Source organism: Salvelinus namaycush, chromosome 37 (assembly GCF_016432855.1).
Source record: "Salvelinus namaycush isolate Seneca chromosome 37, SaNama_1.0, whole genome shotgun sequence".
Taxonomy (NCBI): Eukaryota; Metazoa; Chordata; class Actinopteri; order Salmoniformes; family Salmonidae; genus Salvelinus; species Salvelinus namaycush.
The window spans coordinates 28,526,737-28,546,779 of record NC_052343.1 but is presented as its reverse complement, the minus strand read 5'-3'; the positions used below and the strand labels follow the sequence as shown (position 1 = coordinate 28,546,779).

The window sequence follows — 20,043 nt, the reverse complement described above, 5'->3', positions numbered from 1 at the left end:
GGCAGTGACTGACTAGGTTACCTACATCTGCCACTCTTATCCCACTGCACACATTCACTGATTGCTATGCTCTGGTTTTATTCTGGAAGGGAGTTAACTTTTAATATAACTTTTCAATATTTTGACATTTACATGTAGGTTATTCCCCTGTGGCTTATGAAGAAATATAGCTCCACAATCAGACGTATAGGTTAGAGAAATGGTCTGTGATTGACAGCTGATGTTTTTACAGGGAAGGAACCCGTTTATTTTCAAGACTGCTCTAACCTTCAAACTCTGGCATCATTACATTATCACCACAAGATGGCAGTGTTGTTCAGCTTCTCAAGAGAGCTCAAGCAGAACATTCAATTAACTCCTTTCTCCAGCAATAACATTCATTAATTACCGGTACATTCATTTGAAAATAATAAGTATTATTGTTCTGCATGTAGTTGCAGAACAAGCTATAATACATTTTCTATAAAAATCAAACATCAAAATGACCAGTGCAATCATGTACAGGCTACACTTTATTTACTTATGAGACAAAATAGTGAACTTAAATATAAGAGCACAAAAAAAAGTATCTGTCATAAAAACATTTCCACCCAAGTCAGAAGATTCTCAGGCTTGACCTATGAACTTAGGCACTCCCTCACATCCTCTCTCCCAAAAAGTGAGTCCTAACACAATAACGGAAAAGTTGGAAAGGTTGATATTTTGTGCACTCATCGGCCGATGGGGGAGTGTCTTGTGATGTTAACAGGTTGGTCCAAAGGCCTCTTCCACACACAGATCACATCTCATTCCTGCCCTGCCAGCGCCCCCTTACCACGACTCTGGCCTTTTCCTGGCTCTCTGGATCGACCAGTCTGTCTGACAGGGCCTCCTGGTCCCTTACCCCTGCCACCACCACCTCCCCTCTTCCTCCTGCCCCCATGCCTCTGTCCACCAGCCACCCCTGCATCCTCTTTGGCAGCCTGTGCCCACAGGGCATCAAAGTTCCCTGGAGCCTGGTATCCAGGCAGGCTGGCATCCAGGGGGTCTCTGGAGAGCAGTACCCAGATAGCGGGTATGTTCCTACTAACGTTGAGGCTGTCCAGGCCTGCCGCGGGCTCCAGGGGTTCCCACACCTCCAGGACAGTGCTGAAGAGCAGCCTGGTCTGCTGGTACAAGCCTTTCACACGGCGCTTCAGGATCTCCACACAGGTGATGGCCTTGGAGACCCCCTTCCCCGTCCCAGTGAATACTATCTGCCGGCTAGGCATCTTTTCCGGTGCCTGGGAGCTTGGTGTTTCCTGGACCTCGGTGGTGCTACCCCCTTCTTCACTCTTAGGATGCCCCCCCTCGCCTTCCAGCGCCCTGGGCTTGACCTCCATGCAGCTCAGGGCGTAGCGCATGAGATTGCGGATCTTGCTGCCATCCTTCACTCTAACCTCATTGGTGTCGCTGGAGAGGCCAGGGAATGGGCAGGGGCAGGGCTGTTCCACCGTCCACGCCTTACTGTAGTTTTCCATGTCACCTGTACCTCATCTTTGTAGACAGACAGAGACACACGTACAGAATATTTGATCAACACGGTATTAGAACTAGCGTACAGTAGCCTCAGACTTTTACATAATAATCTTGCTGCCATATCCCTTAATTCTCTAGCTAAATACTCTGGCTGTAGCTGGCCAAGTACCTCCTTAATAAAATACAACCACTGACTGTTTCGTTGAGATTCAATTGGCACATGTGCATTCGCGCCGAGTTAATATTTTAGAGCAAAAACAATGAGGAAACAGTATGTGGTTGTATTTGATTACCGTTTAATAAAAAAGGTTTGGATTTCAGCAAACAAAAAACGCACCCAACAACAGAGGACAAACATAGGTACACGATAAGGGTTTAATGAAGTATCGACTGCATAGCGACTCGAAGGAGACGGAGTTTCATTTAAAAAACTGAGATCCGTTTAAAAAACGTCGCTCAACTCCGTAGAGTTGATGTAGCCTAACCTTACTTGGCAAACTCTGGCTGTAACTAGATACTTTTAGGTAGGTGGTGTGTCAGCCATGAAGAGCCATATGCTATCTAATTAAGATTAACTTCGTTATAAAACTCACGTATTTACAAAAACCCAGTCGTAAGCATCGCGTGTGTTCTTATCAGCCCGTTTAACACAGTCAAAGAAACAGTTTATGTCTTACCCGAAAACATAGGACATCCGTATGTCGCAAAGGGCTCTGATCGTATGACGTTCGCCGCTGCTGCAAAAAGCATTAAAGAGCCCTGGTACATTCTGGGAGTTGTAGTAGTTAAATATATGCAATCGCTTTACTTTTTAAAACACGACTGCCTGTAAATAACAACAGAGTTTCTAAAACCATACTAAACCACCTTTGACATAACCACATTAGTAGGGTGGAAGTGTCTGAAGTATAATAAGTTGTCTCAGAGAAAATATATGTTTTTGTGGTTTGCTAGAGCAATTTCCTCGGGTTATCTATATTGCAGCAGGTTTCGTTAGCAAATAATAAGGGACACTTGCCAAAGATGCCATAAGTGATCACGTGTGCCAGACACACCGTTTGTGTTTCTCAGCTAGAGCGTCATTAGGCTACGTCACATTGGTAGGTTTCGTTTTCGAATGTAGGTTACCAATTAGGGATTTTGTGTTGCAGATATGTGGTGGAGTAGGGGCACGAGGGAACACACTTAATGTGTTGTGAAATCTTTTGTGAATGTATTGTAATGTTTTTAAAATTGTATAACTGCCTCAATTTTGCTGGACCCCAGGAAGACGGGGCTGTAGTGGAGCAGGTTGAGAACTTCAAGTTCCTTGGCGTCCACATCCCCAACAAACTAACATGGTCCAAGCACACTAAGACAGTCGTGAAGAGGGCACGACAAAGCCTATTCCCCCTCAGGAGACTGAAAAGATTTGGCATGGGTCCTCAGATCCTCAAAAGGTACAGCTGCACCATCGAGAGCATCCTGACTGGTTGCATCACTGCCTGGTTGCTTCACTGCCTGGTATGGCAACTGCTCGGTCTCCGACCGCAAGGCACTACAGAGGGTAGTGCGTAAGGCCCAGTACATCACCGGGGCTAAGCTTCCTGCCATCCAGGACCTCTATACCAGGTGGTGTCAGAGGAAGGCCCTAAAAATTGTCAAAGACTCCAGCCACCCTAGTCATAGACTGTTCTCTCTGCTATCGCACGGCAAGTGGTACTGGAGCGCCAAGTCTAGGTCTAAGAATCTTCTAAACAGCTTCTTCCCCCAAGCCATAAGACTCCTGAACATCTAATCAAATGGCTACCCTAGTCTATTTGTATTGCACCCCCCCGTCTTTTACGCTGCTGCTGTAACAGTATAGCTTTCCGTACCTTGCCTCGAACCAGGGACCCTCTGCACACATCGACAACTGACACCCACGAAGCATCGTTACCCATCGCTCCACAAAAGCCGCGGCCCTTGCAGAGCAAGGGGAACAACTACTTCAAGGTCTCAGAGCGAGTGAAGTCACCAATTGAAACGCTATTAGCGCGCACCCCGCTAACTAGCTAACCATTTCACACCGGTTACACTGCTACTCTGTTATTATCTATGCATAGTCACTTCAATAACTCTACCTACATGTACATATTACCTGAATTACCTTGACTAACCGGTGCCCCTGCACATTGACTCTGTACTGTACACATTGACTCGCTATTGTTATTTTACTGCTGCTCTTTAATTATTTGTAACTTTTATTTCTTAATTTTTTAGGTATTTTTCTTAACTGCATTGTTGGTTAAGGACTTGTAAGTAAGCATTTCACTGTACACCTGTTGTATTCGGTACATGTGACAAATACAATTTGATTTGATTTGAAGAGTAGCTGCTGCCAAATTAGGGGTCTTTTACCAAATAGGGCCATCTTCTGTATATCACCCCTACCTTGTCACAACACAACTGATTGGCTCAAACACATTAAAAAGGAAAGAAATTCAACAAATTAACTTTTAAGAAGGCACACCTGTTAATTGAAATGCATTCCAGGTGACTACCTCATGAAGCTGGTTGAGAGAATGCCAAGAGTGTGCAAAGCTGTCTTCAAGGCAAAGGGTGGCTACTTTGAAGAATCTAAAATATATTTTGATATGTTTAACACTTTTTGGTTAATACATGATTCCATATGTGTTAGTTCATAGTTTTGATGTCTTCACTTTAATTATATAATGTAGAAAATAGTAAAAATAAAGAAAAACCCTTGAATGAGTAGGTGTTCTTAAACTTTTGACCAGTAGTGTTCTCACATTTATATTCTTATAGAAATTCTGTATGAATGTAATACAAAAAAATTGGTAATCTGAGCCTGTGTAGGGACCTGATTAGAATGAGTTTTTACAGAAAAGCAGGTTGTTTTTGTGCAGTATTTTTTGTTGTTGATAGTTTGTATGATATTTTATTTATTTTTACCCCCCAAAAAATATTTTGGGGATCCTTATTATCCTCCCGCACAGTAGATGGCAGAATGCACATCCGATTGTTGCGAACGCCATTATACCATAGATTGAAAAGAAGCTCGTCTGGCGCCGAACTGCGCATATGCAGGCACTCCTTCGATATATATTAACAACAAATCAATACAAAAAGTCGATGGGGAAGACAAGTACATATAAAGAATATACAAAGGACATTTGGGCTAGGGGCGGGGCTAGGGGCGGGGCTAGGGGGTACAATATCACATTACACAAGGACATACACACATTTATCATTTTAACAGCTTTTTTGTTGGCAGAGTATTTCATTGTCTTAAAATATAGTTCAATTTCTTTTTGCAAGGTAATAAAATGTGGTGTTTTGTTTGTAAATTTACATTTCTGAATAGGAAATTTGGCCAAAAGAAAAATGAAATGAATTACATAAAATTATTTCAACTTATTTGTATCATAAGTAAATAATCCAAGCAGCACTCAATAATAGTGTAAAATCTTCATAAATGTGTAAAATGATTAATCTACTGATGTCTTGCCACAGATTCCTTACATGAATACAATGCCAAACAAAGATGCAACACTGTTTGTGAGTGGTCATTACAAAACGTACAATTTTAATTTATGTTATTTTTTAACTTCTTCATATAGTGGTTGGCAGGATAATACTTATGAATAATTTTAAATTAAACTTCCATAATTTTGTTAATAAGTAGGTACGTGTGTGGTAACGTCCAAACTTTTTTCCAACAGACATTATCAATAAAACCATTCCAATAAGGCATGAGGTAAAAGGTATAGATACAACATCCTGTTGAAACAAGGCTCTTATAGCTCTATTGTTGTTGAATGGACTAAAATAAAACTATTTCCTACTGATGAGTCAACAGGGTCAACGGAAGGTAGGTTCTGAAGGTCAGGTCTTGACACTTTCCTGAATAATAAAGCAACACCTGAGGGAATGGCATCTAAAACAATTGCAAAATCTTTAGGTGTTACAGGGATCTTGTAAAGTGATAAGAATTCCTTATGTAACAGTATAACTTTAGACCGTCCCCTCGCCCCGACACGGGCGCGAACCAGGGACCCTCTGCACACATCAACAACCCAACAGCCCACGAAGCATCGTTACCCATCGCTCCACAAAAGCCGCGGCCCTTGCAGAGCAAGGGGAACCACTACTTCTAGGTTTCAGAGCATGTGACGTAACTGATTGAAACGCTATTAGCGCGTACCCGCTAACTAGCTAGCCATTTCACATCCTACACTCACTCACCCCCCTTTCAACCTCCTCCTTTTCCGCAGCAACCAGTGATCCGGGTCAACAGCATCAATGTAACAGTATAACTTTAGACCGTCCCCTCGCCCCGACACGGGCGCGAACCAGGGACCCTCTGCACACATCAACAACTGACACCCACGAAGCATCGTTACCCATCGCTCCACAAAAGCCGCGGCCCTTGCAGAGCAAGGGGAAACCCTACTTCAGGGTCTCAAAGCGAATGACGTAACTGATTGAAACGCTATTAGCGCGTACCCGCTAACTAGCTAGCCATTTCACATCCGTTACACTTATAATTAAGTTTTAAAAAACTCTGCATTTACAAGTTGGCTCACAAATAGGATATTATTTCGGGAACCAATATTCTGAAAAAAAAGAAGTATTTTTATACAATATGTCCCAATATAATATATGTGTGGAGAAAAATTATGCTTATAAATTAAGGACGTCGACAAGAAAACATGCCGATGAAAAGCAGATAATTTCACTGGAACTTTGTCAATTTTATAATTGCAAACCAACATGAAGTTAAGGCCACCACAAGTACAGAAGACATTTTTTGTATTTAAAAAAAAAAAGTAACCTTTATTTAACTAGGCAAGTCAGTTGAGAACAAATTCTTATTTACAATGACACCCTACCATTAAACAGTGGGTTAACTGCCTCGTTCAGGGGCAGAACGATACGTTTTTACCTTGTCAGCTCGGGGATTCAATCCAGCAATCTTTCGGTAACTGGCCCAACACTCTAACCACTAGGCTACCTGCTGCCCCGTCAATGTCGACAGCTAATCTTACAGGGGTCTGACACATAACGAAAAATACATTACAGACAAAATACTTTACAGTTTACAAGCATTTAAAAACATTAACAGTGTGTGTGTGCACATTACACATGTCAGTACATACACACAACAAGTAGGTCACATGGGGGAGAGGCGTTGTGCCATTAAGTGTTGCTGGTGGCATGTCTGGTGGGGTAAGTGTGTGTGTGTCAGTGCTGTGTGTAAGTTGACTGTGCAAACAATTTGGAATTTCCAAAACATTAATGTTTCTTATAAAAACAAGAAGTGATGCAGTCAGTCTTTTCTCCAGAGTGTGCAGCTGTCTTCAAGGCAAAGGGTGGCTACTTTGAAGAATCTAAAATATAAATTATATTTTGATGTGTTTAAAACTTTTTTTGGTTACTACATGATTCCATATGTGTTATTTTATAGTTTTGATGTCTTCACTATTCTACAATGTAGAAAATTTAAAAACAAAATAAAATAAAAACATTGCATGAGTAGGTGTGTCCAAACTTTTAAATGGTACTGTACATGTTTTATAATTATTTTAGGTTTCATACGTTTTCAGCGTCAATGAAGTAACGCATTTTTGCTCAGAGATGTAAAAATTACTATCTAAGATTTGTTCAGTTTAAGAATTTCATATAAAATATACTGCCAAAGCAGATAGACTTTAGTGTGTATACCCAATCTGTCACGCCCTGACCTTAGAGATCCTTATTATTCTCTATGTTTGGTTAGGTCAGGGTGTGACTCGGGTGGGAAAGTCTATGTTTTCTATTTCTTTGTTTTTGGCCGAGTGTGGATCCCAATCAGAGGCAGCTGTCTATCGTTGTCTCTGATTGGGGATCATATATAATTTGTCATTTTCCCTTTGGGTTTTGTGGGATCTTTTCTGTTTTCTGTTTAGTGTCTGTGCCTGACAGAACTGTTCGCGTTCATTATTTGTCGTTATTTTGTTTTGGTGTCATCAATAAAAATACGATGTACGCCTACAACGCTGCGCCTTAGTCCACTCTTCCTTCTACAAACGAGAGCCGTTATACAATCATTCTCAAGAACAGCTGGTTTAAATGTTATTTTTCATTTTGATGATCAAATATTTCCAGAGCAGCAGTAATGTAACAGTAACAATACATGGGATTTATAGAGCTATTTTCAAAGACCAAAATACTCTTTACAGCAGACAGCAAAGAAAGAAAACACAAATAAAACTAAGTCAAACTTATCATAACTTCTATTGTAGTTCATGCTAAAAACAATGTCAATTAAGTCATAACAGATACACATAAGAACAATAGAAAGATTAAAGAGTTGAGCAGAAAGTCTCTATAACTAAACAGTTATATAATGGTCCCTCTCTATTCCCAGCCGATCCGCCCCTGCTTCCGAGAGAATTCTGGATTCCTAGCTCGGTTGAATCTGTCCTTGCTCTTGTGCCGAGTCCGCACTGAGACTAAAGTCCAACCCAGATCGTCCTCTGGCTTGGCCTTGCTCCCACCTCCAGCACCATCATCATCATCATCTTCTTCCAGAGCCAGAATGTGTAGATGGGCCGTCAGGTCGTCCAGTGGCTGTGTCAAGGATGGAGGTGTGGCCCTCTGCTGCCCAGACACCAAGGGGATGACAGCAGCATCATGGGAGTTGAGTATGGCTCCCCGCATGGCCCTATACAGCTGCCCAGAGCAAGGGCCTCCCATCAGGAGAGAATCCGGGGTTAACCCCCCTCTCAGTTTGGTCACAAGCTGGTGCACCAGAGTGCCCTTGTACAGCCTAGACACCACCCGGGAAACAAAAGATGGTTGAATTAGCTCTGTTTCTGCTGGTCTACAATACAATGTGAATGAATAACACTGCTCTAAGTTTAGGGGCAAGGGTTGATTTAGGAAGGGACACCTTACCAGGCACACTGAGGCTCAGCTAGAGGGAGGCACAGCAGTTGGTTGAGGTGAAGGCTTTCTTTCAGGCAGCACTGCCACTGGCTGTAGGTGTGGGCCACACCCAGGTCTAGGCTCCTTCTACCTCTCTGAATCAGCCCTCTCAGCCTCTCCAACACTGGCCCCTCCATAAACCCTGTTACACAAAAAAGGGAGGAGTCAGTGGCTGCACTTCACACAGTTCAATATTCATCAGTTCTAAATGGTGTGTTTTCTCGTTCATGCTCTGGGTCATACCTCTTTGGCTCTTTCTCTGTCTGCAGAGCTCTCCATACACCAATCCTAGTAGCAGGGCCTGCAGGACAGGCAGTTCTGGAGGGGGATGGGCGTGCCTCAGCCAGTAGCAGGTGACAGCTACAGGAAGACGCAGATGAGGCGGGACACCGCTCAAAGTGGACTGGGACACACCAAGGGTCTCCAAAAACACCTTAAGCTGCACTGACATTGGAGCCTAAGGAACACAGCAAGAGAATGTGAATCAATTTGAGAATCAACAGTAGTATATTTGAATATTCAGTATACTATATCATGCACATGTAAAACATACCTGATGCAGAGTGTCTAGCTGCATCTGTTCTGCAGCACTGGGCAGGACGGCTTCAACCATGCTGCTGGTCAGGTTCTTGCCTTCCCTGTAATACTCCTCCACGTCATCCACTGGGGGTCTCTGACTGCTGTGACCTGCTCTCCTCCCACTCAGCAGCAGCCCGTAGAGTACCTGTCGTACTGGTCGAGAGGTGTTGTTCCCACATGGCAAGCGGGGATCTTCCACCTGGGCACCGTGCATCACCCTCCCCAGCAGCAGCACGTCTACCATGCAGGAGGGAAGTCTACCTTTCATCAACGGCAGCAGGGTCCAGTCTGGAAGGACCCTCAGAGGCTCTGGGAGACGGCCGAGGCCTGGTCCCACTCCATCATTGAAGAACCGCTCCAGGCAACTAGGGGGAAGATGGTACTCTTCTATGCCCAGGGAGAGGCCCTGGAGGGCAGCATCCGTTTTCTGTCTGTTGTTACTATGACTGATGAGCCTGAGCACGGAGTCCAAGGCCTCCTCCTGCCCCTGGAAGTGGGTCAGCCAATTCAGCAAGCCGTCGAAGCGGGCAAACCTTCCAACAATTGATGAGTATTCTTCCCACCTGAGGGAAACACCCATGTTATGCAACTTGACGTAGTCATTTCCTAACATGGCAGCGAAGACTGGGAGAACCTGTCTGTTGATGTTGAAGTGTCGGCAGAAGCTTGTTGTGGTGTACTGCTTGCAGGGAATGTATCTTATAGAGCTCCCGCGGTGCACAGACACTTTCTGCCAGTGAAAATGGGATGTGGGCAGAAATCCTGCCTGGATGTCAAAGATATAAAAGTCACTGTCATTGGACAGCACTGGACAGTTCCAACTTTGAGCCAGGGAGGCTATATCTTGGTCTGCCTCACAAATGCACTGTGCGAACGGCACCTTCAGGCTGGAGAGGACCTGTTTGAAGACATGTTTGATGAGGGTTGGTAGTACACCACCGCTCCCATGAAGCCCCATGGACAAGCTTTTCGCACTGTTGATCCTTGATTGAGCTCGGGTTTTTTTTGTTTCAAACTTCTTGTCGGTGTAGTCGGAGCCCCCATCTACAATCACAAAAGGGTCAATGTCGCAGTCTCTCAGAGCCTTAAAGAACTTGCAGACCTGGTCCTCAAAAGCATCATAATCCCCTCCATGACTCTGATCCAAACCTGAGTCAAAATAAAGCAAATTGAACAGATTACTACCATCTATGATCAGCTTGCTGTTTCTGAGGTGAACATCTTTTAAAATGTTTCCATTCTCCTCCATGAAGCTGGTCAATCCCTGGACGCCCATGGTGTGCTCTGTCTGGGATGTGATGTCTTTCTTAGTGAAGAGTTTCAGAAGTCATGGGACTGACTGAGTGAGGCTAGCATCATTACAATGAATGAGTTTCACTTTCCTTACCTCATATCTGTCACTCCCATATTGTCTCTTGTCACAGAAGGCATGTAATAGTTCATGGGACTTTAAATAGCCAAAACAACATAGCCAATTGAATCAAGGGGAACTACAATCCTACCAGTAACTATGACTGTATGCTGATGAGATGTGATCCTATTAGATGTGATGAGGAACATAAAAGCCTTACATACAGTGTATAAAAGTTCTAAAGTTCTATAAAAAATCTGATAAGAAATCGGACAATGATTAACCATTATCTAATGAAGAATACACTCGCTAAAATGGACTGCTTCACACTTCATAAACTACCCCCTAAAGGAAATAAGGAAGGACATTGCTTGTTATTACCAATAGTACGCTCCATATGCTCACTTAAAGCTTAACTAAAGCAGAAAACACTATGGACAATAAAACGGCTACATTTTGTGTAAAATAACCGTTTCTATAGAACAATATTAAGAACTGGAACAGAATGAATGATGATACATTTATTTCAAGTTTCATGGGACACATCAATGATGTTTTCAGTGACAAAAAACAAAATAATAACAATTGAATATCCTTGATAATAACAGCCCCAAAATAATTCCTCTGATACACAAAACAAAAACACGTGACAATAATATTGTCCTGTAAAACAATTAAAACTGTGGCTCAGCTTGTTTTCTTCACACTGCATTGAGCTGCCAGTAGCCAACCATTTTCATTGGTAAAGCAGTCCAACCTAAACGATGAGTCTAAAACCGTTGAAACATTACTCAGTCATCAGTACAAACGGTGAAGTCGGCTTAAATAGCACAATCATTTGTATTGATCATTTTGTGCATCATTCTTACAAGCATACAACGCTTTGTCATTACAATACATTGTATCTAGGCTTGCATGGCACCTAAATCATCTGTTTAAAAACACAGATCAGCAAGAGACACTATGCTGGCTGATTCTTGAATTTGATAGGCTTATGGCTGATACTGCACAGTGGAATGTACTGCTGTCCATTGGGATGGCATGCGATGTGTACCGAGGGTTATAGCTACAGCAAATGAGTCATTTCACCATGAAGCTTTGTTAAGAATGATAACTGGAATATGCATTATTAAAGTAACCATACACCAATGTATTATTGGACCGCTACATTTAAAGTTATAGGACATACGTACTCTGTATCTCATTGCCAATTTGGACCACTACAGTTGAAGTGGCAATATAATCAATTTAATATTAACAATATTACATACTTTTCTCTTAACATTCTCAGATCAGCAGGTGCCACTCTGACAGCAGGTAAGTGTGATCCTGTAATGATTATGTATTGTGTTATTGACTGTAAGCTTGTTTATTCCATGTAATTCTGTGTTGTTGTTTCTGTCGCACTGCTTTGCTTTATCTTGGCCAGGTCGTAAATGTAAATGAGAACTTGTTCTCAACTGGCCTACCTGGTTAAATAAAGGTGAAATAAAATTAAAATAAAAAACACTATATATCAGGGTTGTGCTCAATTTAATTTCAATTCAGGAAATCCAGGAAGTCAACTGAAATTCCCATTCCAATTAACAATGTTCTCAATGCTTTTCAATGAGAATAAATTGTGAATTGGAATTTACTTCCTGAATGAATTGAAATGGAATTGGCCCCAATCCTGCTATAATGACCTGTGATAAGGCAGCATCATTTGACTTGGGGCTAGTGCTACAGAACAGCCTAAAATAGCTCAGCACAGAGACAATAATTAAAGGATAAATAATATAGAGAAAGATTGTGTAAGAATAACAGTTCACATTTCTACCCAGAGAGACACTAAAATACTTAGAAATCGTCATAGGGAACAAGCGGCATTTAAGTCCCCAAAGCCCCATGAGACTTTGGTTCTATTAAAGTCCCAGTTCAGTCAAAAACTAGATTCCCTGTGTTTTGTATATATTTCCAGGTTGGAATAATACTGTGAAATTGGAAAAAGGATGATAATGCTCTTTTAGTGTTTGAAAAGACCGCCTGGAATTTCAGCCTCTTTTGGTGTGATGGAGTGACATCACCAGACAGTAAATTAGTTAATAGACGAATAAGAAAGAGTTCCAAACCTCTCTGCCAATAACAGCTAGTTCAGCTTTGGTTGAATCATCGGTATAAATGGACACACATGCTTTGTTTAACTTTTTGGGGATAGGGGGCAGCATTCGAAATTTTGAATGAAAAGCGTGCCCAAAGTAAACTGCCTGCTACTCAGGCCCAGAAGCTAGGATATGCATATAATTGGTGGATTTGGATAGAAAACACTCTATAGTTTTAAAAACTGTTAAAATAATGTCTGTGAGTATAACATAACTTAAATGCCGGGCGAAAACCTGAGGAAAGTCAATCCAGGAAGTGCTATTATTTTGAAATGAGTGTTTTTCCATTGAAAGCCTATCCACCATTTAAAGGGATAGGACTCAGATTCCGTTCCCTATGGCTTCCACTAGCTGTGAACAGTCTTTAGACATTGTTTCAGGCCTTTATTCTGAAGAATGAGGGAAAATTAGCATTTTCAATGAGAGGCCAGTGGAAAGTCCCCAACCTGTTTGGTGCGCAATCCCGAGAGCGCGCCTTTCGTTGTTTTTCTTTTATATTGACGACGCAAATGCCCGGATGAACTATTATCGATTATTTAGGCTAAAAACAACCTGAGGCTTGATTATAAACATCGTTTGACATGTTTCTACGAACGTTTAGGATACTATTTGGAATTCTTGTCTGCCTCTTGTGACCACATTTGAGCCATTGCATTACTGAACAAAACGCGCTAACAAAATGGAGGTTTTTGGATATAAAGAGGGACTTTATCGAACAAAACAAACATTTATTGTGTAACTGGGAGTCTTGTGAGTGCAACCATACGAAGATCAAAGGTAAGTGTAGTATCCTTAAATGCTTCTTAGAGTTATGACTCATGAGACTTAAGTACGGTTTAGTATTTAATTGTAACTTAGAATTACATTCTCTAATGCACCTGGCTTAAGCTACCTGAAGCTTTCTTAATCATAGTTATATAGGCAGACATAGGAAATAGCTACGGATAGCGGGAAGCAAACCCCCGTCTTGAGTCAATACTGCCATCTATTGGTAAACATAAATATACCAGGTTACTACAGTAAGTGATTAATTTTATTGCTATTTCTGACTTTCGTGACTAATCTACTTGGCTGCTAACTGTTTGTAATGTTTTGTGTGCTGAGCGCTGTCCTCAGATAATCGCATGGTTTGCTTTCACCGCAAAGCCTTTTTGAAATCTGACACTGCGATTGGATTAACAACAAGTTAAGCTTTATTTTGATGTATTGCACTTGTGATTTCATGAAAGTTAAATATTTATAGTAATTTACGCTAGCGTCCCACTGATCCATAAGAAGTAAAAAGATCATAGGAAAGAGTAGAGGGCCTAGAGAGCTGCACTGCTGAACACCACACAAACTGTTTGTAAATGCCTTATCAATGGTTTATTATGGACCCTTAAATTAAAGTTTTACCTACATGTTTTGTAATTATTTTAAGTGTCTGCTAACTGATTTGAGTGTCATACATTTTCAGCGTCACTTACGTAACGCAATTTTGCTAAGAATAAGGTAAAAACTACAATATCTAAGATTTGTTCAGTTTAAGATTTCCATATAAAATATACTACCAAAGCAGAGAGAGACTTTAGTGTGTATAACCAATAATTCTCAAGAACAGCTGGTTTAAATGTTATTTTTCATTTTATTGATAAAATTATGACAAAATATTTCCAGAGCAGCAGTAATGTCATAGTAACAATACATGGGATTTAAATAGCTATTTTCAAAGACCAAAATAAAACAAAGTGAAACTTATCATAACTTATATTATACTTCATGCTAATAAAATGTAAATTAAGTCATAAAAGGTACACATAAGAACAATAGAAAGATTAAAGAGTTGAGCAGAAAGTCTCTATAACTAAACAGTTATATAATGGTCCCTCTCTATTCCCAGCCGATCCGCTCCTGCTTCCGGGAGAATTCTGGATTCCTAGCTCGGTTGAATCTGTCCTTGCTCTTGTGCCGGGTCCGCACTGAGACCAAAGTCCAACCCAGATCGTCCTCTGACTTGGCCTTGCTCCCACCTCCAGCACCATCATCATCATCATATTCCAGAGCCAGAATGTGTAGATGGGCCGTCAGGTCGTCCAGTGGCTGTGTCAAGGATGGAGGTGTGGCCCTCTGCTGCCCAGACACCAAGGGGATGACAGCAGCATCATGGGAGTTGAGTATGGCTCCCAGCATGGCCCTATACAGCTGCCCAGAGCAAGGGCCTCCAATCAGGAGAGAATCCGGGGTTAACCCCCCTCTCAGTTTGGTCACAAGCTGGTGCACCAGAGTGCCCTTGTACAGCCTAGACACCACACGGGAAACAAAAGATCGTTGAATTAGCTCTGTTTCTGCCGGGCTAAAATACAATGTGAATGAATAACACTGGTCTAGAGGTTAGGGTTGATTTAGGAAGGGACACCTTACCAGGCACACTGAGGCTCGGCTAGAGGGAAGCACAGCAGTTGGTTCAGGTCAAGGCTTTCTTTCAGGCAGCACTGCCACTGGCTGTAGGCGTGGGCCACACCCAGGTCTAGGCTCCTTCTACCTCTCTGAATCAGCCCTCTCAGCCTCTCCAACACTGGCCCCTCCATAAACCCTGTTACACAAAAAAGGGAGGAGTCAGTGGCTACACTTCAATATTCATCAGTTCTAAATGGTGTGTTTTCTCGTTCATGCTCTGGGTCATACCTCTTTGGCTCTTTCTCTGTCTGCAGAGCTCTCCGTACACCAATCCTAGTAGCAGGGCCTGCAGGACAGGCAGTTCTGGGGGGGGATGGGCGTGCCTCAGCCAGTAGCAGGTGACAGCCACAGGAAGACGCAGATGAGGGGGGACACCGCTCAAAGTGGACTGGGACACACCAAGGGTCTCCAAAAACACCTCAAGCTGTACTGACCTTGGAGCCTAAGGAACAGAGAATGAGAATCAATTTGAGAATCAACAGTAGTATGTTTTAATATACTGTATAATATATCATACACGTGTACATACCTGATCCAGAGTGTCTAGCTGCATCTGTTCTGCAGCCTTGGGCAGGACGGCTTCAACCATGCAGCTGGTCAGGCTCTTGCCTTCCCTGTAATACTCCTCCACGTCATCCACTGGGGGTCTCTGACTGCTGTGGTCTGCCCTCCTCCCACTCAGCAGCAGCCCGTAGAGTACCTGTCGTACTGGTCGAGAGGTGTTGTTCCCACATGGCAAGCGGGGATCTTCCACCTGGGCACCGTGCATCACCCTCCCCAGCAGCAGCACGTCTACCATGCAGGAGGGAAGTCTACCTTTCATCAACGGCAGCAGGGTCCAGTCTGGAAGGACCCTCAGAGGCTCTGGGAGACGGCCGAGGCCTGGTCCCACTCCATCATTGAAGAACCGCTCCAGGCAACTAGGGGGAAGATGGTACTCTTCTATGCCCAGGGAGAGGCCCTGGAGGGCAGCATCCGTTTTCTGTCTGTTGTTACTATGACTGATGAGCCTGAGCACGGAGTCCAAGGCCTCCTCCTGCCCCTGGAAGTGGGTCAGCCAATTCAGCAAGCCGTCGAAGCGGGCAAACCTTCCAACAATTGACGAGTATTCTTCCCACCTGAGGGAAACACCCATGTTATGCAACTTGACGTAGTCATTTCCTGCCACGGAGGCAAAGACTGGGAGAACCTCTCTGTTGATGTTGAAGTGTCTGCAGAAGCTTGTTGTGGTGTAGTGCTTGCAGGGGATGTGTCTTTGTGAGCTCCTGCGGTCCATAGACACTTTCTGCCAGTGAAAATGGGATGTGGGCAGAAATCCTGCCTGGATGTCAAAGATATAAAAGTCACTGTCATTGGACAGCACTGGACAGTTCCAACTTCGAGCCAGGGAAGCTATTTCTTGGTCTGCCTCACAAATGCACTTTGCGAACTGCACATTCAGGCTGATGAGGATCTGTTTGAAGACATGTTTGATGAGGGTTGGTAGTACACCACCGCTCCCATGAAGCCCCATGGACAAGTCGTTGGCAGTCTTGATCCTTGATTGAGCTCGGTTTTTGAGAGTTTCAAACTTCTTGTCGGTGTAGTCGGAGCCCCCATCTACAATCACAAAAGGGTCAATGTCGCAGTCTCTCAGAGCCTTAAAGAACTTGCAGACCTGGTCCTCAAAAGCATCATAATCCCCTCCATGACTCTGATCCAAACGTGAGTTAAAATAAAGCAAATTGAACAGATTACTACCATCTATGATCAGCTTGCTGTTTCTGAGGTGAACATCTTTTAAAATGTTTCCATTCTCCTCCATGAAGCTGGTCAATCCCTGGACGCCCATGGTGTGCTCTGTCTGGGATGTGATGTCTTTCTTAGTGAAGAGTTTCAGAAGTCATGGGACTGGCTGAGTGAGGCTAGCATCATTTCAATAGATGTTTCCATTTCCTTAAGTTTCACTTTCCCAACCTCACATCTGTCACTCCCATATTGTGTCTGGTCACAGTAGACATAGACTAGTTTATGGGACTTTATATGACAGTCATACAGGTAAGAATGTGTTTAGATGTTTTTTGCAACTATGGTAAAATTATGTTCAGCGCTTATTTTATGCATTTGAATCAGTGCTTAATTTGAACCTCTTATGGCATGAAAAATATTTTTCATTGTTTGCCATGTAAAAATTCTAGTAATATCAGCGATCAGAGTTAAATCAAGTTGACTCCTTGTCAATTCTCCTGCCCCCACAAAAAAATCCTAATGTGAAAATGCAGATTTATAGCCAGGGCCTGACTGTCTTCTGAGAATTGATTCGGGTGTGCTGGGTTTGCGCGGATCTGGTCGATCCAGAGAGCCAGGAAAAGGCCAGAGTTGTTGTAAGGGGGCGCTGGCAGGGCAGGAATGAGATGTGATCTGGGTGTGAAAGAGGCCTTTGGACAAACCTGTTAACAACACAGGACAGTCCCCATCTGCGGCTGAGTGCACAAAAAGTCTACATTTCTAACTTTTCTGTTATTGTGTTATAACTCAATTTCTGGGAGAAAGGTTGTGAGGCAGTTTCTAAGTTCAAAGGTTAAGGCTGAGAATTTTCTGACTTAGGTGGAATTTTTTTATGACTATTTCAATATTTTGTCTCATTTATAAGAAAATAAAGTGTAGCCTGTACATGATTGCACTGGTCATTTTGATGTTTGATTTTTATAGAAAATGTATTATAGCCTAACCTTATTATTTTCAAATGAATGTAATTAATGAATGTTATTGCTGGAGAAAGGAGTTCATTGAATGTTCTGCTTGAGCTCTCTTGAGAAGCTGAACAACACTGCCATCTTGTGGTGATAATGTAATGATGCCAGAGTTTGAAGGTTAGAGCGGTCTTGAACATAAAGGTGTTCCTTCCCAGTAAAAACGTTGTGTTAGCTAATCCAAGTTTATAATTTTAAAAGGCTAATTGATCATTAGAAAACCCCTTTGCAATTATGTTAGCACAGCAGAAAACTGTTGTTCTGATTAAAGAAGCAATAAAACTTGCCTTAGGCTGGTTGAGTATCTGGAGCATCTTCATTTGTGTGTTCGATTACAGGCTCAAAATGTCCAGAAACAAATAACTTTTTTCTGAAACTCGTCAGTCTATTCTTGTTCTGAGAAATAAAGGCTATTCCATGTGAGAAATTGCCAAGAAACTGAAGATCTCGTACAACGCTGTGTACTACTCCTTTCACAGAACAGTGCAAACTGTCTCTAACCAGACTAGAAAGAGGAGTGGGAGGCCCCGGTGCACAACTGAGCAAGAGGACAAGTACATTAGAGTGTCTAGTTTGAGAAACAGATGCAACACAAGTCCTCAACTGGCAGCTTCATTAAATAGTACCCGCAAAACACCAGTCTCAACGTCAACAGTGAAGAGGTGACTCCGGGATGCTGGCCTTCTAGGCAGAGGTGCAACAAAAAAAGCCATATCTCAGACTGGCCAATAGAAAGAAAAGATGGGCAAAAGAACAGACACTGGACAGAGGAAGATTGGAAAAAAGTGTTATGGACAGACAAATCTAAGTTTGAGGTGTTCGGATCACAAAGAAGAATATTCGTGAGACGCAGAAAAAATGGAAAGATGCTGGAGGAGTGCTTGACGCCATCTGTCAAGCGTGGTGGAGGCAATGTGATGGTCTGGGGGTGCTTTGGTAGTGGTAAAGTGGGAGATTCGTACAGGGTAAAAGGGATCTTGAAGAAGGAAGGCTATCACTCCATTTTGCAACGCCATGCCATACCCTGTGGACAGCGCTTAATTAAAGCCAATTTCCTCATACAACAGGACAATGACCCAAAGCACAGCTCCAAACTATGCAAGATCTATTTAGGGAAAAGGCAGTCAGCTGGTATTCTGTCTATAATGGAGTGGCCAGCACAGTCACTGGATCTCAACCCTATTGAGCTGTTGTGGGAACAGCTTGACCGTATGGTACGTAAGAAGTGCCCATCAAGCCAATCAAACTTGTGGGAGGTGCTTCAGGAAGCATGTGGTGAAATCTCATCAGATTACCTCTACAAATTGACAACTAGAATGCCAAAGGTCTGCAAGGCTGTAATTGCTGCAAATGGAGGATTCTTTGACGAAAGCAAAGTTTGAAGGACACAATTATTATTTCAATTAAAAATCATTATTTATAACCTTATCAACATCTTGACTATATTTCCTATTCATTTTGCAACTCATTTCATGTTTGTTTTCATGGAAAACAAGGACACTTCTAAGTGACCCCAAACTTTTGAACGGTAGTGTATATTGGGAGTAGTGCCTTTCCTCAGCCACAGTGTGTTTATATGTGCAAAAGTACTATCTCACAACTCTATGAAACCTTCACTCTTGTGCAGACATAAGCCACGGGAGTTTTTTGATCAAGAATTAAGACGACTTTCGAGTAGTAAGACATGTATAAAAGCAACAGATACCATTGAGAAGGGGCTAGAAGCGTCTTATATGGTGAGCTACCGATTGGCTAGGACAGGCTAGCCCCATACTATTGTGGAGGACTTCATTCTTCCTGCTGCCGCAGATATGGCTGGGACAATACTGGGGGGCGAAAGGCCCCCAAAACTATACAGACAATGCCTTCATCAAACAACACTGTTTCACGATGCATCAGTGACATGACAAGAGATGTTTTGAAACAATTACTGCTTCGCATACAAGCCAGTGAAATCTATGCATTACGGCTGGATGAGTCAACAGACGTGGCGGGCCTGGCACAGATCCTGGTTATATGTCCGTTTCAATTAAGGAAGACATCCGCTTCAGGAAACCAGGACAACAGGAGAGGATATTTTTAAAGTACTGGACAGCTTTGTGACCAAATGGACTTTGGTGGTCAAGATGTGTTGGTATCTGTACTGATGGCGCAAAAACCATGACAGGGAGACATAGTTGAATGGTAATGCATGTGCAAGCAGTTTCTCACGATGCCACTTGGGTACACTGCAGCATCCACCGAGAGGCTCTTGCTGCCAAGGGAATGCCTGACAGCTTGAAAGACGTTTTGGACACTACAGTGAAAATGGTTAACTTTGTTAAAGCAAGGCCCCTGAACTTTCATGTATTTTCTG

The 20,043-nt window shown here is 42.7% G+C and overlaps 3 protein-coding genes across 5 annotated transcripts; all 3 read right to left on the bottom strand.

Annotated features, from left to right (window-relative positions):
- Positions 1-489: 489 nt before the first annotated feature.
- On the bottom strand, positions 490-2,423 carry rpp25l (ribonuclease P/MRP 25 subunit-like). Of its 3 annotated transcripts, none has more exons than XM_038977120.1 (2): positions 2,175-2,423; positions 490-1,515 (listed from the first exon to the last, which is right to left on the bottom strand). In XM_038977120.1, exon 2 carries the CDS (start codon positions 1,497-1,499, stop codon positions 786-788), a length of 714 nt encoding a protein of 237 aa, XP_038833048.1. In that variant the 5' UTR covers positions 1,500-1,515; positions 2,175-2,423; the 3' UTR covers positions 490-785. The 3 variants fall into 3 exon arrangements, with proteins under 3 accessions (XP_038833048.1, XP_038833050.1, XP_038833051.1); XM_038977122.1 differs by lacking the exon at positions 2,175-2,423 and adding an exon at positions 2,091-2,169; XM_038977123.1 differs by lacking the exon at positions 2,175-2,423 and adding an exon at positions 1,835-2,084.
- A 5,455-nt stretch (positions 2,424-7,878) lies between these two features.
- LOC120030957 (protein asteroid homolog 1-like) lies at positions 7,879-10,303 on the bottom strand. The gene is made up of 4 exons (XM_038976462.1): positions 9,002-10,303; positions 8,692-8,905; positions 8,419-8,590; positions 7,879-8,290 (listed from the first exon to the last, which is right to left on the bottom strand). Exons 1-4 carry the CDS (start codon positions 10,301-10,303, stop codon positions 7,879-7,881), a joined length of 2,100 nt encoding a protein of 699 aa, XP_038832390.1.
- Positions 10,304-14,211: 3,908 nt separating this feature from the next.
- LOC120031449 (protein asteroid homolog 1-like) lies at positions 14,212-16,813 on the bottom strand. Its single transcript, XM_038977213.1, has 4 exons — positions 15,485-16,813; positions 15,184-15,397; positions 14,920-15,091; positions 14,212-14,797 (listed from the first exon to the last, which is right to left on the bottom strand). The coding sequence occupies exons 1-4, from the start codon at positions 16,784-16,786 to the stop codon at positions 14,389-14,391; spliced, it is 2,097 nt and encodes a 698-aa protein (XP_038833141.1). The 5' UTR covers positions 16,787-16,813; the 3' UTR covers positions 14,212-14,388.
- Positions 16,814-20,043: the final 3,230 nt, after the last annotated feature.

What these genes read in the sequence shown, in the direction of transcription:
- rpp25l (XM_038977120.1), bottom strand. Translation starts at nt 1,499, where the DNA reads ATGGAAAACTACAGTAAGGCGTGGACGGTGGAACAGCCCTGCCCCTGC.
- LOC120031449 (XM_038977213.1), bottom strand. Translation starts at nt 16,786, where the DNA reads ATGGGCGTCCAGGGATTGACCAGCTTCATGGAGGAGAATGGAAACATT. An exon ending in AGCTAGACACTCTGGATCAG is followed by an intron (nt 15,398 to 15,484) that starts GTATGTACACGT and finishes TCTGTTCCTTAG; the next exon opens with GCTCCAAGGTCAGTACAGCT. An exon ending in GCCGAGCCTCAGTGTGCCTG is followed by an intron (nt 14,798 to 14,919) that starts GTAAGGTGTCCC and finishes TGTGGTGTCTAG; the next exon opens with GCTGTACAAGGGCACTCTGG.
- LOC120030957 (XM_038976462.1), bottom strand. Translation starts at nt 10,303, where the DNA reads ATGGGCGTCCAGGGATTGACCAGCTTCATGGAGGAGAATGGAAACATT. An exon ending in AGCTAGACACTCTGCATCAG is followed by an intron (nt 8,906 to 9,001) that starts GTATGTTTTACA and finishes TGTGTTCCTTAG; the next exon opens with GCTCCAATGTCAGTGCAGCT. An exon ending in ACAGAGAAAGAGCCAAAGAG is followed by an intron (nt 8,591 to 8,691) that starts GTATGACCCAGA and finishes TTTGTGTAACAG; the next exon opens with GGTTTATGGAGGGGCCAGTG.